At 51.4% G+C, this 15,619-nt stretch overlaps 5 protein-coding genes across 5 annotated transcripts; 3 read left to right on the top strand and 2 right to left on the bottom strand.

Annotated features, from left to right (window-relative positions):
• Positions 1–7: 7 nt before the first annotated feature.
• Positions 8–4,357, top strand: AFUA_2G14790 (uncharacterized protein; the record flags this gene model as incomplete). The annotated part of the gene is made up of 2 exons (XM_750718.2): positions 8–695; positions 764–4,357. Exon 2 carries the CDS (start codon positions 776–778, stop codon positions 4,355–4,357), a length of 3,582 nt encoding a protein of 1,193 aa, XP_755811.1. The 5' UTR covers positions 8–695; positions 764–775.
• Positions 4,358–4,641: 284 nt separating this feature from the next.
• Positions 4,642–5,238, bottom strand: AFUA_2G14780 (uncharacterized protein; the record flags this gene model as incomplete). The annotated part of the gene is made up of 1 exon (XM_750717.1): positions 4,642–5,238. The coding sequence occupies one exon, from the start codon at positions 5,236–5,238 to the stop codon at positions 4,642–4,644; it is 597 nt and encodes a 198-aa protein (XP_755810.1).
• A 2,829-nt stretch (positions 5,239–8,067) lies between these two features.
• Positions 8,068–15,118, top strand: AFUA_2G14770 (alkaline phosphatase family protein). Its single transcript, XM_750716.2, has 4 exons — positions 8,068–8,663; positions 8,720–9,983; positions 10,040–10,586; positions 15,112–15,118. Exons 1-3 carry the CDS (start codon positions 8,196–8,198, stop codon positions 10,441–10,443), a joined length of 2,136 nt encoding a protein of 711 aa, XP_755809.1. The 5' UTR covers positions 8,068–8,195; the 3' UTR covers positions 10,444–10,586; positions 15,112–15,118.
• On the top strand, positions 10,807–13,105 carry AFUA_2G14760 (BCS1 and AAA domain-containing protein). The gene has a single exon (XM_750715.2). It carries the CDS (start codon positions 11,095–11,097, stop codon positions 12,832–12,834), a length of 1,740 nt encoding a protein of 579 aa, XP_755808.2. The 5' UTR covers positions 10,807–11,094; the 3' UTR covers positions 12,835–13,105.
• Positions 13,111–14,473, bottom strand: AFUA_2G14750 (glycoside hydrolase family 43 protein; the record flags this gene model as incomplete). Its single annotated transcript, XM_750714.2, has 2 exons — positions 13,829–14,473; positions 13,111–13,779 (listed from the first exon to the last, which is right to left on the bottom strand). The coding sequence occupies exons 1-2, from the start codon at positions 14,132–14,134 to the stop codon at positions 13,111–13,113; spliced, it is 975 nt and encodes a 324-aa protein (XP_755807.1). The 5' UTR covers positions 14,135–14,473.
• Positions 15,119–15,619: the final 501 nt, after the last annotated feature.

Here is a 15,619-nt window from a genome sequence, read left to right as displayed (position 1 = left end):
TTCCCTCCTAATAACCGTGCCAATCCATCTCTCTAAGCGCCCGGCCAGAGTTGAGTACAGGGCGGCTACAGCTTCCTCAGGGGACCCAGCGACCCAATGGTATCGTCGCAATCCCATCTTCAACCTCATCCTGCAGAGTCTGGTAGTCGACCTCAGTCCAACCAAAGTGATTTGGACCGGCAAAACTGTAGCAGCTATGGAGTTCGGAAATTTTGTCTCCGTCATGTGTCGATGCAGGACGAGGTCAACACAATGCTCGATTGGTGTGGTGGGCAGGTAGGTACCTGAAGCATGCGCTCTAGATCCATCACTAGTAAGGTAGCTATTCATTTCTGCAGAGTCTCTTGCATTCTGATCTTCTTTTTCATTCATGCATCCGTCTGGCTCGTTTTTGCACGGTACTTGGCCTTCTATTTGTTTGCTTTGAAGCACTCTCTCTTTCATATCTGGGACATCTCTTCATTGTTTCCGTGTGATGAGAACAATAGCGGATTCATTGTTTCGTTGTTTCATTCAGTGGTCATAGTCTCTCTTTATTCACTGGTTTCTTGCCTGTGCTTTGTTCGGTCTTTTATACTCGGAATTAACATTGTCTGATCTGGTCCAGATGAACTTTCTGCTCTTCCTCTGAAGACTTCTGTGGATCTCGTCCTACAACGTACTGGCTTACCATCAAAGGCTTCAAGTCTGTCCTGGTATGTCGTGGGACTGCAGAATTATATACTGAAACAGAGGCGCTCAAGTCTAATACGCTTTCGTACAGTCAAGAGAGGAGATGGCTCCTCAACGAAAAAGGCCAGAAATGCAGCTGCAGATTCCCCAAGTCCCACATTTTCCACTATCATCCCCAATCACTGAGGAGATCTCCAGCCCGGCTGCGTCCTCAGATGAAGACAGAGAGATGGAACGGAGTCGTCCCTTCGAGTACCTGACCAACGTGTCGGACAAGAACCCGTTCCTTGAAGCAGAATCCACAGGCACGGGACGCGATCGTTTGGTTGAACGCGAGATCGGTGTATTTGATACTGCGCGGAGAGCGGCGCAGGGGGGTAAACCCAAGGGTTTGAACTTGATCACGGATCTCCCGATTGGAGTTCCCAAGGTACAAACTGGGGCCGCTGGCCCTGCCTTTGTAGATCTAAACGATTTGAAGGTGTTGTCGAAAGTTCGTGAGAGGGAAAGGGCCTCGCAGAAGATCAGAGGTATCTTGAAGAACGGGATGGCTCAAGGCTTCCAGCGGCTACCTGACGAAACCTCCGAGCCGGCGAGAAGGCGATTGTCCTGGCTCACATCGGAGAGTACAACGTCGCGGAAGAAGAAGAAGTATAAGGACGAGCTGTCACCTTCTGATCGGCCCATCATGATCGGGTATACGGTACCGTGCGAGGAATCGTCACAGCCTCAGGATGACGGAAGAATGGGACTGGACAGTGCTGGAAGCCAGCGTACGCCTATGACGCCTTCAATTGTTGTAACGCCTGCGAAAGACGAGGGTTTCTGGCAAGGACTTTCAGAGTTCCACCGTGCCAGAGCCACCTCCAGTATCTATTCTCAGCGCACGTCATTCATCGGAAGTGGCAGGCCTGGAATTCCACCAGTTCCGGCCATACCGGCGTCCCATTTCGAGGAGAAGGGGAATCAGCCCGACGTGTCTCGACGGGAGTCTGTCCTATCAACAAGGAAGCAACGCTCATTCTCAACAGGTACCGTGTTTGAGGAAGAAGATGGTCTGCGACAGGGACTGCGTGCTCGTTCCTTCTCGACGGAGAGCTCGAAGAAAGGGCTGGATCGACTGAGTGTAACGACGGAGATCAATCGACACCAATCTCAGGGTTGGTGGACTTATCTCCTGTCGCCTATGCTGGGACGGTCTAGCACGATAGTCAGTCGATCAACACCGACAAGAACGGAGCGGCCCCCCCTGCCGACGCTCCTCACGAACTCGACTGTGTCAAGTGATGAGTGGTGGGAGAAAGAAGTCTCGTACTTTTCGCCAGACACCCCCGAGACCGCCGCTGCTGCTAGAGGCGAAGTGACCAATTGGCAAGAGGGTGATGCTAACCCCTTCGCGGATGGCAACTCCATGGATGCCAATACCACCGATGAGAAGCACACAGCCGAGATGATGTTCCAAGGAGAGTCGATCCAGGGAGCAGCTGCTGAATACTACCAGGCCTGCGCCCACGAGCTATTTAGCGGAAGGCCGTACTTCGAATGCGTCAACCATGTTTGTTCCATCACGCCGAAGGATAGGATCCCGGTTCTGCTTGCAAGTTCTATTGCCGAGCCAGAGAATAACGAGAAGCATCTCCTTATTGACGTGGATGACGATGTGACTCAATTAGCTCCTGTGAATCCTTTTGAGAGTGTCTCGCACTCTGGAGCTCGTTCGATATCCGGGACCACCGCTGTGGATGACCAACCTGCGTCTCCTTTGATCTCGAATACGGGAAAGAAGTATTTGGAGGAGGACACACCAAAAGAATCAAGAGGCCACTCTCCTGAGCCAGGACCCATCGAAAGGGAGCCTCCTGTCTATGCAGGTGATCGACCAGAGAAACAAGCTTCTCACCTCTTTTTCCAACCAACGAACACTATCAGTCCTGCGGCCACGAATATCAACATCCAACCACCTGGAGCTCTACCATCAGCCTCTGGAGCTCCGCAGGAGAGGATCATCCCTCAATATATTGTTGTACCACCTCAGAATTATGGGGGAGGCGGGCATCCCCAACCACAAACACCTGATGCTACGTCTCCTGGCCTACAGCAAGCAACAGCGAGGAGTGGATCAATTCCATTGACTGAGATAGCTTCTGGACCAGCTCCAGCCTGTCCTGCCCATCGCAGCGCGTCTCATACACTACCGCCTCGTATTGACCCTGCCCCCATCACTCAGGAGCAGATGACGCACCCTTGGTTCGAAAGGGAGAGGATTGAAACCCGACGACGAAGACTAGAAAGGGAGGATGCTATTGGAAGGAAAGCCGGTGGACTCTGGCGAGGCAGAGGCTGTTTCAGTAACAAAGGCTGCTTCGGCAGACCGGGAAGAGAAGGCCGCCTGAGACGTCGGTGGTATATGGCGATCACGACCTTTTTTGTCCTGATTGTGGTAGTTGCTGTTGTCCTGGCGGTTATGCTAACCAGGAAAGGGGATGGCACACCTGTTCAATCGCAATGGCTCAACTTGACCGGCTATCCCCCGATGCCAACTGGCATTGCGACAATCGCAGGCTCAGAACCACAGACCCAAAGTTCAGGATGCATCACTCCATCTACACTCTGGAGCTGCGCTCTGCCGCCGGAACAGCAGTCAGACAACAAGCCGTACGCGCCAAATCAGCCCAGCTTTCGAGTCGAGATACGATTCCGTAACGGGACCTATGCGAACAGCACAACGGTTGCCTCCACTTCAAGCCACAAGACCAGGGATATAAATGGATCATTCAACCCATCGCCATCTCCACCGAGTCTCAAAGACCAGATTTTTCTGGGCAATACGACTGACCAGAACGCCATCCCCTACGCAGGCGAGGATACCCCCTTCTTCATCACCATCCTCTCGACCGCCTCCCTCCGTTCATCCCGACTATCCCGCCGATCCAACAGCTCCTTTCCAGACATCGAGTCCCTCATCCCATCCCCCGATCTCAACTCCGATGGCACAGCCGCAGCCGCTACTCTCTATCCACTCCCTGAATCCCAACCCGTACGCCTTTATAACCGGGGCCTGGACACAGAACACTACGGCTTCTACACGTACTTCGATCGGTCTATCTTCCTCGAGACCCTTGCTCCTCTCAACGGCAGCACAACAGACAACTCCGCTGCAGACGCCAACGGTGGCGCCAGTGAGACTGACGCCCGCGTCCGTTGCACATGGGCCCAGACTCGCTTCCTCGTGCAGATCTGGACGCAGCCGACTCGCGCGCGCAAGACGCTCCTCCGCAGTAGTCCCAGCGCCAGCATCAGCCCTAGTACCACACCCACCATGTCTTCCCTGTCATCTACCTCCCTCGCCTCAGGGACCAGCAGCCCAACTGCGTCCTCCTCCGCCACAAACTTCGTCCGGCCGGGGTCATTCCCGTACCCGGTGACCATCACAGTGGACCGACACGGCGGCGTCGCAAAGGAAAAAATGGTGTACTGCTACGCGATGGAGGAGAACCAGCGTGTCAACTCGACGGAAAAGAAACTGCAGATTGAGGACAGGGGGTTTGGTGGGACACTGGTCAACCCTGCACCTGGCATATTCAACCTCACCTCCTCGTCGGACGAGGTCGCAATGCAGGATGGAGTTGATGGAGGGACGGGGGGTTGTTCGTGCCAGTGGGTGAATTGGGTTTCTACGTCATGATCTTCGAGCTGCATCTAGAGAACAAGTCATTGTCATTAACACCATAAGTGCATGTGTTTTGCAGTCTTGTCAGAATGATGCTGTTCATGTAGAGAAAAGCTGGACTTTGATCTCGAATTGATTAATGATTAATTCTGAATTGCTTTCTATAGATCCCTGACGCCTCGTATGATTGTCCAACAGATTGGCACGTAGCTGAACCAACACCTCATATGAATAACATCATAGCTGATCCCCTTCATCTACCCACCGACATTATGTCGATTAGAGTTAACAACATCCGCTCAAACGAGAATCATCAAGCCAATGGCAAGACTACCCAGAGCAGCGAGGCCAGGCACCACAAGGGTGGAGCCCAGGTTGGTATGACGGGACGTGGTGGGTTTAGAGCTTTCCTTAGCGTCGTCATTGCTGCTGCTGCTGCTGCTGCTGTCACTGTCACTGTCGCTGTCGCTGTCGCTGCCACTGCTGTGGCTGCTGCTGGTGCTTGACTCCTCGTTAGGATCAACGAAACCAACGTAGTCGCCAGTGCCAGTAGCCTTGGGACTCGCACTAGTCGAGATGCCGGCGGCGGGGGAACTAGCAGCAGCGGAGGAGGATACGGCGACGGTGGCCTTGATAAGAGGGATGCTTGTCGTCTCGGTGGGATGGGCATCCGCGTCAGAGACGACGGTGGCGACATCCTCGCTCTCGGTTGTTGCGGAGGTGTTGGTCTCGGTGGCGGAGACCTCTTGGTCGACAACGGGGGTGGCCGTGGCGGTTTCGGTTGGGGTAGTGGTTACTTCGGTGCTAGTGGATGTCTCGTGTGCTCTTCTGTATAGGCCTGCGTTGGCGCTGGCGACGAGGGCCAGGCCGGCGATGAGCTGAGCGGAGACACGCATTGTGATTTTTAATGAATTGGGATGGAGAATAGATGTAGAGACAAGTTGGGTTGAAGAGCACGGTGCTAGAAGAGTCTGAGGCAAGCAGCAAGTTGCGAAGTTCGAGGAATCAGTTTAGTATCACAGACACGAATAGATGATTGATAGAAAGGATAGCAGGCGTTGAATGATGTCGAGGGGAAGCTGATGAAAGAAATCTTGGGGTTCTTATAGACCAACGAGGATCCTTAATGCGGCTTCCCTCGAGTGTATTCGATTGTCAAGCGCATCCAGGTTCGTCCTCGCTCAACCAGACGGCATATTCCTGAATAGGTTGATCGTCAACAAAGCAGAGTACTGCATCTGGAAGAGCACAGACTGAGCAAACACATGATTGTCCATTTCTAGAACCTGTCTAGGACCATCCCTTGTAAAACACTGTCTGCAGAAAATCTTTCCAGCTGCAGATGTTGATCGCCTCCAAGAGGAATGCTGTTGCACGTGATATACGGCTTCTATCTTCTCCATCGCCGGAAACAGAAAACAGCGTTGCCAACAAACAAACGAACGAATTCAGCTCACTCATGGCAACCCCTTGCATAAGCCTTTGGTTCCGGTATAACGGAATGTGGCCTGGACTGAGTCTTTGAATTCCCTGCAATCAGCTCCTAATCAACTGAGTACAGTGGCACCCAGCTTCGCCTCCCATGTCTGTCATATAAGAACTTGTTTTTGAATCCTAATGTGCCAAGACATGTTACCTGTACATGGTTAGACAGAGATACCATTGTCTTTTCAGAAATTGAAATGCATGGTAAAGGACAAAGTAGTGAATGCCATGTGATATAATTCTAGATGCGCAGCACAATGGCACTCAAATACAGTTAAATACAGTTAGACTACCCTTAACTTCCCTCCATCCAGTCCGTCATGAATCCGTACACCCAACCCATCCCAACCTGGACGCTTCACACCCTCATCATTTATGCTAAGCTGAAGGACAATGTCCAGGCATCGGTGGTCTCTTGAGGATCTCGGAACTATTCCTCCTAACGCCCTAGCAACATCAGACAGCGAGGAGCCTACTTAATATGCTTACTGAACACTATGGCCTAGAGCAAACTTCACAACAGGGTTATTTACATGTAACACTAATCCGCAGCTCATTCAACTACGAAAGGATTCATTTCTAGCCTTTTGCTTTACTTATCTTTATGAGTGCCTAACTAGGGTTAACTCTGATGAAACAGCGCATATCTCTGCTTCGGCACGATTGTCTCATCCGTGATCACCATTGATGCGTTGTAACTGGGAAATTCGATATCGCAGAAGCCAGAAAACGTCGTGTTAAGGATAAAGACTGTGAGGAGGATGATGGGAAGCGACTAGACTCTAAAGCTCATGCCAACTTTGTTCATCTGGAAGTCGCCTATATAATACCACACTGTCTAACGACAGTTGTCCCTGGAGATCCTAGACTGGTATGAGTAAGTTTAGTCGGTGTTACATTCTGCTGATGAGTTCTTAGTCCGATTCTAGTCCGACTCGAAGAAGAATGTGCTGCGCATCCTGGATATGTTTGATCCTGGCATCACCCATCTTAAAGATGGCCCAAAGATCGATAGCCCTCTGAATGCTCTCACCTTGATGCTTGAGTGCCACCGGTTGTTTGAAGAATTTTAAACATACTTTGAGCCAACAGGCAAACCTTACAATTACAGTATTAATTCTACAGAGAGTGCTTTTCTACGTGATCCATTCTTCCCTGTTACTCGCACGCTGATGCTCAGTCCTCAGCGTACTATTGACCCACCTTCTCCTCAACCTCTCGGCGTTCACCGTGCTATTGCACATATATTGAAACTCAGTGGCGCGGGTGATTATATAGAGCAAATACTCCAAGACATGGGGCAAGTGGCAGTGGAAGCAGATGGGTCAACAACTTTGGGCGATATTATGAGATTACAATTTGACGGCTGGCTAAACCAAATAACTGTATTCTAATGAGTTGTAAATTCCTTTGTTTTCCCATTTACTTAGCAATAATTGCCAAGCCCAGCAAGCTATTTCTATCTGCGTCTTAAGTAAGCAAAATTATTCCCTTGACAATTTGTGTGCAAACCTACAAAATATTAATAGCTTTATGCTTTGGCAAGCTCTTTAGCCCAGCATTTATTGAACGCCAGGGTGCAATAGCCTTCCTAAAACCATGAAGTATGACGTAGCCTTGAGATGGTTGGATTCCCTACCTAGGAGGCCTGACCAGCGGTGAGATAGGATAGAACATAGAAGGGGAAGTTGGGTGCCACTGTAAGCACACAAAATCTCCTTCAAGAGTCAATTCGTGATTTAAGGATTTCATGCAATGGCAGAGTTGGCAGACGGCTGGCAGCAGTTGTACTGCAATGATATGGTTAACCGACCAGCATAGGCTGGCGTTATAAGACCCCGGATATATTGGATGTGCTGGACTGTATGACCGACGGATATTAAGTAACGGCCGGAGACAAACAAATCGCTTATATTGTCAGCGGAAAGGTTGTTGCAGACTCAGAAACACTGCTCTAGAAGGCCAGTCTCATGGGTCCGAGGAGTTCCTGGCCACTCATGACATGTTCTGGCGGTATATGATTGAGCATATCCAAATCAGACTTGGAGCGTCTGGCGTGCAAAATGTGATAATTGAGCTGCAATAGACACCAGTTATCCATCTGTCCATACGCTCATTTTTCTCGATATCAATGTTTGGGAAGTGTTGATCGATGGAGATAAACAGTGGAGAGATGGGTAAAGGCGCTAATCTGTATTAGGTAAGGCAAGGTTGATCCACTTTCGACATTATCATGGAGGAAGCCACTTGAGGCGATGATTATCATCTATGGAGTACGGAGTATGCTGGTTGCCATCAACACTTGAATCCTCATTTCTGCAATCTCTACACTGTGTATGTCGTGACAAAGGACCTGTCCTGCACGGCCATGCCTCCGAGACCTGATCTTCTCAGTCCTTCCCTCCTCTCCCCGGGTGATTACGACGATGATGCCTCCTCCTTGCGATCCCTATCAGAGCAGGACTCTGACTCCGACGACGATGAATTCCTTCGCAAGGCTCGCACTACACTAGAGCTAGCCGAACATGATCGTGCAGTTCTGGAAGAGGAGGAAGAGATGGAGAAATTGTTGGTCAGAAGCGGGCCAGCTCATGGTCTGCGACGAATCTTCAGCCCGAACGGCAGCAGCGTCAAGATCGGGAAATACGAGCGGAATCGGGACCGAAGGAGGAAGCGCCACGATGAGCGCAAACGGCGTCGTCGTAGTGCGGTAGGGGAAAATGGAGAGCTAACGTACGAAATGGAAGAGGGCTATCGAGAGTCCGAATCCTCTCTCCTGAGCGGCTCGTCATCGGAGCTAGACCAGAGGCTGGAGAAGCAGTATGCGAGTATTCGAGTAAGGGCGGACTTTTAGTTCGTTTCTGTCCAATTCAAACTGCTAATCTACTTTAGCCACGACGAATTTCTGGGACGAGATTGGCACAGGTCTTTGCGGCGGTCTTGGTTTTGTTCCTTATATTCCTGCTGGGTGCATATAAAGCCTCTAGTGGCTTCCGAGCTTCGCACTCTTCCCAACATCTGCTCTCCAACGGCTCCGCCCTCTTTGGTCCTACCACCATATTAATTTCCCTCGATGGGTTCCGTGCGGACTTCCTTGATCGTGGTCTCACGCCGACACTGAATGCGCTGATCGCCGAGGGCGTTTCGCCACCATATATGCTCCCCAGCTTTCCCAGCGTCACATTTCCTAACCACTTCACTCTGGTCACAGGCTTATATCCAGAAAGTCACGGTATTGTGAGCAACACTTTTTGGGATCCTGCCCTAAAGGAAAATTTCCACTATACGAACCAGTCAATCAGTATGCAGCCTAAGTGGTGGAATGCCGAACCCTTGTGGATGACCGCCGAAAAGCACGGCCTTAAAACCGGGATTCATATGTGGCCTGGCTCCGAAGCGCACATTGGAGGAGTAGACCCAACATTTTTGGACAAGTACAATGGGTCAGAAAAGCTCTCGCGAAAAGTCGATCGGATCCTGGAGCTGCTTGACTTAACAGGCGCGGAAGAAGAATCTTTGATGGTCCCCGAGCGACCGCAGTTCATCGCTGCATATGTTCCCGATGTTGACGCAGATGGGCACAAGTTTGGCCCCAACAGTACTGAGATCCGACATACAATATCGCAGGTTGACAGCATGTTGGCTGAGCTGATGTCTGGCCTTCGAAGCCGCAATCTGACCGATATTGTCAACCTTATTATTGTGTCTGATCATGGTATGGCTACAACTGCTACGGAACGGTTGATACAACTGGATGATTTTATTGAGCTGGGTCTGGTCGATCGTATTGATGGATGGCCATTGCGCGGTATCCGGCCGAGAAAGCCTGAGGATCTTGAGGTCTTGCAAAAACAGCTGGAAAACCTGACGCTACAATACCCACAAGCGGTGGAAGTCTACACACGGGAGACAATGCCTGAGCGATATCACTTTTCCCGCAATGACCGAATTGCTCCCCTCTGGGTGATCCCTAAGACGGGATGGGCGATCGTCGAGCGACCAGACTTTGATGCTCAAGAGGCCATCCGAACTGGAAGAGTTTATCACCCAAAGGGTGTTCATGGTTACGACCATGAGCATCCTCTGATGCGCGCCATCTTCATTGCTAGGGGGCCTGCGTTTCCTCATCCACCCAACAGCCGGCTGGAAGTTTTCCGTAAGCGAATCTTCTCCTACAGCAAACAGATCGAGTATAAGCTAACATGCGTGCAGAGAATATCAATGTGTATAACTTTGTCTGCGATTCTCTGGGGATTGATCCGCTCCCCAACAATGGAACGATGCGCCTTCCTCTACAGCCAGTGGGCCTTCATTCCGATGAAGATGCGCCGATTGTCGACAAGCCTGCTGACCCTCCGATCAGCAGCGCTAGCATGAGTGTAATCCCCTCGCAAACCACGACACCGGCCTCGACATCTTCAGAGGTGCCGGCAACAGCTCTTCTTGCCCAGCCAACCTCACCATCTGAAAATGAGCCCAGCTCAGAGCCGCAAAACGAACCGGAAAGCGACGACGAGCAAGGCCCTACTTGGTGGGGAACCCTCTGGAGCAAAGTTGAGGAGATCAAGGAATGGGCTACTGATATGATCGAGACCGTCAAGGACAATATCGCGTAAATGTGGATAGACGGGCGATATTCCGGGGGACGTTGATTCATTTACTGGAGCGTTCCATGTTAATACAGCCGACTATTGTCGGAGTACTAATCTAGATACCCCTTTTGCTTGTTAGATGAATGCATATTCAATCCTCCCTAGAAGCAGGAGTAAATAAGAACCCATCAACCATGGACCAGAGATCCGACCAAACCCACTTGGAACCCCGATGTCTAACTTTGCTCACTTCAAATGTGGACCATCACTAGATCAGCTGTGGACGGACCTACGGCCAGTTCACCAAAGTCGAATGGCTCCGCAGCTCTGAGTCAGTCCATCGCAGTGCCACCCGACTTTTGCCCAACTTGATCTCCGACGAGGTCCACTTAGCCTCTTATCCACTAGAATGCAGTCATATGCGCGGCGCAGTTAGTTGAAATAACCCCTCAGTGACACTGGCCTTTTCTGCATGGGGCTTACGATCATGAGGCTCTTTGTCGTGGGCCCAGGCCAGCCTCGTTGGATGCTGCCTACTTGTTTCCGCCGTGCAACATGCGCGCGGACCTACCAGGCTGCCAGCCTATAAAAGCCAGAGAAACCTATATAATGAGCGATGAAGACGGGTAGTCTTCTTTTCTCTTTTTCGACTTCTCGTCATTTTTTTCACGGTGGATGGCTGTGCCGAACATGGCGTCGTATTTGGACAGCAATATCAGCAATAATAGCAGAAATGCCACCACCACCACCTTCGACACGGCTGTCCTGGACGCCTTTATACCGGGATACTCTATTCTCTCTCGCTTTCTGGTGTCGTACCTCCAGATCGATCTGTCGTACTACCTGCCCTTCCTTGTGATGGCGGCCGCAGTGACCGCCTCCTTGCGCTACACCATTAAGAGAATTATTCATCTACTGGGGGAACACTTCACCTCGACGGCGGAGATCCGCCTCGACGATGAAATTTATAATTATTTGATGTTCTGGATGGCACAGCAGCCGTTCACGAAGCGGACGACGCATTTCGTCGCGGGGACGAAAATCAGCAGTGGGATGCGGTACTGGGATTCTGATAACGGCGAGGGGTCCGACGATGAGGACATCTGCGATGACGATGACGACGACAACGGCAGTGCCGGCGACAACAGCGACACGCTGGCCAACTTTGACCGGTACTGGCAAAAGGTCATCAGTAAGGACAAGTACCGCACGCTGCGGTTCACGCCCGCCGAAGGGACACACTACTTCTGGTACAAGGGGCGTCCGCTGGCGTTCATCCGGGAGCGGGAGGAGAACAACAGCGGCATGAGTCTGCGGTGGGTGCCGGAGCGGCTGTACCTGTCGTGTCTGGGACGCGACCCCAGCATCCTCAAGGAGTTGCTGGCTGATGCGCAGCGGGCGTATGTGGCACGCGACGGCAACCGGACGATCATCTACCGCGGGCAGAAGAGCGGGGTGGACGACTTCGACTGGGTGCGGTGTATGGCGCGGCCGCCGCGGCCGCTGTCTACGGTCGTGCTGGACGAGGCGCAGAAGCAGGCGTTCATCGACGATATCAAGGAGTATCTGCATCCGAGGACGAGGCGGTGGTATTCGAATCGCGGCATCCCGTACCGCCGGGGGTACCTGCTGCACGGCCCGCCAGGCACGGGCAAGACGAGTCTCTGTTTTGCGGCGAGCGGGCTGCTGGGCTTGACGCTGTACCTACTCAGTCTGAACTCGAAGAGTCTCGATGAGGACAGTCTGATGTCGCTGTTCTCGGAGCTCCCGCGGCGGTGTATTGTGCTGCTCGAGGACGTCGATAGCGCTGGGATCACGCAGAAGCGCGCAGAGGACGACTCCGTGGCGTCGGCCGTGCTCGTCGAAAAGGACAAGTCCAGCGCCGAGGAGAGGGAGCCCGAAACGAAGGCGAACAAGGGTGTTTCGCTCTCGGGTCTGCTCAATGTCATCGACGGAGTCGCCGCCAGCGAGGGCCGGATCCTCATTATGACCACCAACCATGCCGAGAAGTTGGATCCGGCTCTTCTCCGGCCAGGTCGCGTCGACATGACTATTGCTTTCGGATACGCTGACCGCGATGCCATGCGTGAGCTCTTCTCGGCCATCTACAGTATGCTCGAGGGGGATGCGCGGACATCCAAGATGACGTCAGTCCGAAAGGCGTCCGGACAAGTGCAGAAGAAACATGCCAAAGCCACAGTCACCCAGCGGAAGCGGCAGCGCTTGTCAAAGGAAAAGATCGCTGAGCTGGCTTCTGAGTTTGCATCACGCATCCCAGAGGGCGAATTCACCGCTGCCGAGATACAAGGCCATCTACTCAACTATAAGAATGAGCCGGAGGCTGCTATCGATGCAGTTGAGGAGTGGGTGAGAAGTGTTCGAGCCAAACGAAAGGAAAAGGAACAGTCCAAATAATAGAGACCAGTGATACCCGCAACATTATGTGCCATGAAATGATGCGTTAAATAGATTGAACCATCACCATGCAATCTGTGAAAGTCCACGCAACTGATAAACACTCAGTAAAATCAGGAAAACGGCTAGTTTATACATTCCAATAACATAGACTGAGGACTGATATCAATGAGCTCATCATAATGGCAAAAATCATGTAGTAGTATGTATAGGCAGCCCAGTGGCAGAAAATATTGCAAGAGTATCAACCGGGCACCTCATAACCCAATCAGTGAATCATAGAAGTGTAACCTGATCGCCATTGATGGCAAGGTTTGCAGCATACGTACACCGCTTGTTGGACTCACAGAACGCATGGAAGAGCATCCTGTCACCACATCCACAGACGGTACCTCCGCCCGGTGATGTTAGTCCATAGTCACCGGTCTTGAATAGTTTCTGACCAGTCTTGACATACGGGCCCGTGATGGATTTCGAGGTGGCCCATCGCACGTCGTACTTGGGATCCGTAAAGCAATGTGTGGAATAGAAAAGGAAGTACGTGTCACCGTGCAGAATCAGATTGGGAGCTTCGACCAATGGTCCGTCGCTATCGTCACGGTCAAGTATCGGAACGGCGTCGCCAAGTGGCGTGAAGCCGTCATCTGCCACTCTCTGCAGTAGAATCGGCGTAGACACCAGGGGAGGAACGCCGTTGTTGCAGTCTCCGCCATGACCGATGCTATTGCCGTCTACTTTGAAGACAACATAGCGGCTACCGTCTTTGTCGAGGAATCCCGCCGGGTCGATCGAACCTCCCTGATCCAGCCTGCATGATAATGGCGTCTCATTGGGCACATATGGTCCTCTGGGGTCTTTGTCTTTAGAGACCGCGACGCCCACACAGTGATGCCTCACCATCTCTTTGGCCTCGCCTGAATAGTACATAACATAATAGCCATCGTTCTGCAAATACATCAACACATGCTAAGGAGAAACATAATAGAGAACATACCCTTCTGATAACGTCTGGTGCCCAATGATCTATTTCAGTCTCCCACCCTGCAAGCGTTGGCAGTGCCTCGATGTCGAGAAGCGTCCATGTGTTAAAGTCTTGGGATCTAGCCACTTGGACGCGCTTGCCATTGCCGTTTGTGCTAAAGGCATACCATGCCCCTTCTGCATCCTGTACAAAACTAGGGTCCGGAAAGTCTGAATTGATTGCCATCCACGGCCCTCTGGCTCGCTTCTCAAAGGGTGAAGCGAAGACAGCTGTCAGGGTAAGGCCCAAAGTCCAGAATGTTGATCGAGGAACCCACATGCTTGCAGAATGGATGGCCAAACACAGAGAAGGAGATCGTCAAGTTTAATTCTGTATCAGCGAACCTCAGGTTCACAATCTGCCGATCTCTCTCGAGGTCAACGCAACAAAGAATTCTACATTACGTCTGTAGAGCTCGGGGTGCGTCATTGATTTATACTCAAATGCTTTCGGCATTGCCGAGAAAGGGAGGCCCGGCATTCCCAGATTGATTTGTCCTTCGACAACTATCATAACTTAATATCCCTCAGACGAAATCAGCAGTCATGCGATATTGTCCCACGACAAGTATGCGGCAAGTGGATTCGAGCATTGAGATAGCGGCTGGGTCTGCTGGCCTGGACATTGGGCGCATTATGCAGCATATTGGGCAAGGATCGCTGTAGAAACAACATTCGGTATCATCGGGCATTTACTGGGTCATCAACATAAACAACAATAATTTCATCATGTTTGGGCCATCGTTTGGCTAAAGTGGCGCATATTTGTCGTTCTGGGTAATGGCCGAGAGACTAACGCCCATACGACAGTAACACTCGGTCACTGGGTCCTCGTGGATCTTACAGAGCCAAGGAATCTCAATAAGCCTGTGGTCTGTATGGTGTAGCAGCAGCAGTGATGACCCAGGAAAGCGAATGCAACAACCTGCAAATACGATATCATCTGAAGATTCAAAATATCCGAAAACGGCAATCGAAGTATGATTTGTGGAGAAGTCCCGATGCCGAGGTGCCGATCATTTTGTGGGGACTGGCATCTATCAAGTCCTGACGATTTTGTAGCAGGAGTAGGTCCTTCATCATGGCACACGGATGATATGCTCCGACACTGTGACCTGTGAATGGTGCATTGAGAGCACATAATTCGCTCAGGGGAGCGACGCAAGGGCGATGCAGACCGCCCATACCCGAGAAATGTGGCTCGCTCGGGCTATTGGCGATAAGGATCGAGGCCTCTGTAGTGGACCTGGTGAAAAGAAAAAAAGCGAATAGTTACTGCAAGGAGTAACATGCAAGAGGCTCCTATGTCAGTCTGGCTGGACGCACGTACAATAGGGTCGTTTCAAAGAACTTTCCAATGCTTCTGCATTTTTTTTTGTCCCTCAAGTACTAGTGAGCTGTGAACACCAGACCCATGCCTGTTTCCTGCCGGTCGGTATGATTCAAGCCAATCAAAGGAGTCGAGACATTCGAATGCCATGCATGATCTGATGTCAGACGTTTCCGGAAAGGCAGATAAGTTGAGCAAATAAACAGTGTTGTTTTTGTCCAATATGAACACAGAAGGCCAACGATATCCATGTACCATGTGACCCAGCGAGTCTGTTCTCTTCTGGAGAAGCAGAATAATAGGATCTTGCCCGATTCGCAAGTCGACGAATGACACCAGGCTTAGAAGAAGTGCCGTCCATCAGAGTCGCAACACATGGCCAAGTGCGCAAGGGACCCCTGCGTATGTAAGGTGTACATGTCGATCATCAACTTA

The sequence above is a fragment of the Aspergillus fumigatus genome, chromosome 2 (assembly GCF_000002655.1).
Source record: "Aspergillus fumigatus Af293 chromosome 2, whole genome shotgun sequence".
NCBI lineage: Eukaryota > Fungi > Ascomycota > Eurotiomycetes > Eurotiales > Aspergillaceae > Aspergillus > Aspergillus fumigatus.
Note: the sequence above shows the minus strand (reverse complement) of the source record. Positions and strands in the feature narration are given on the sequence as shown.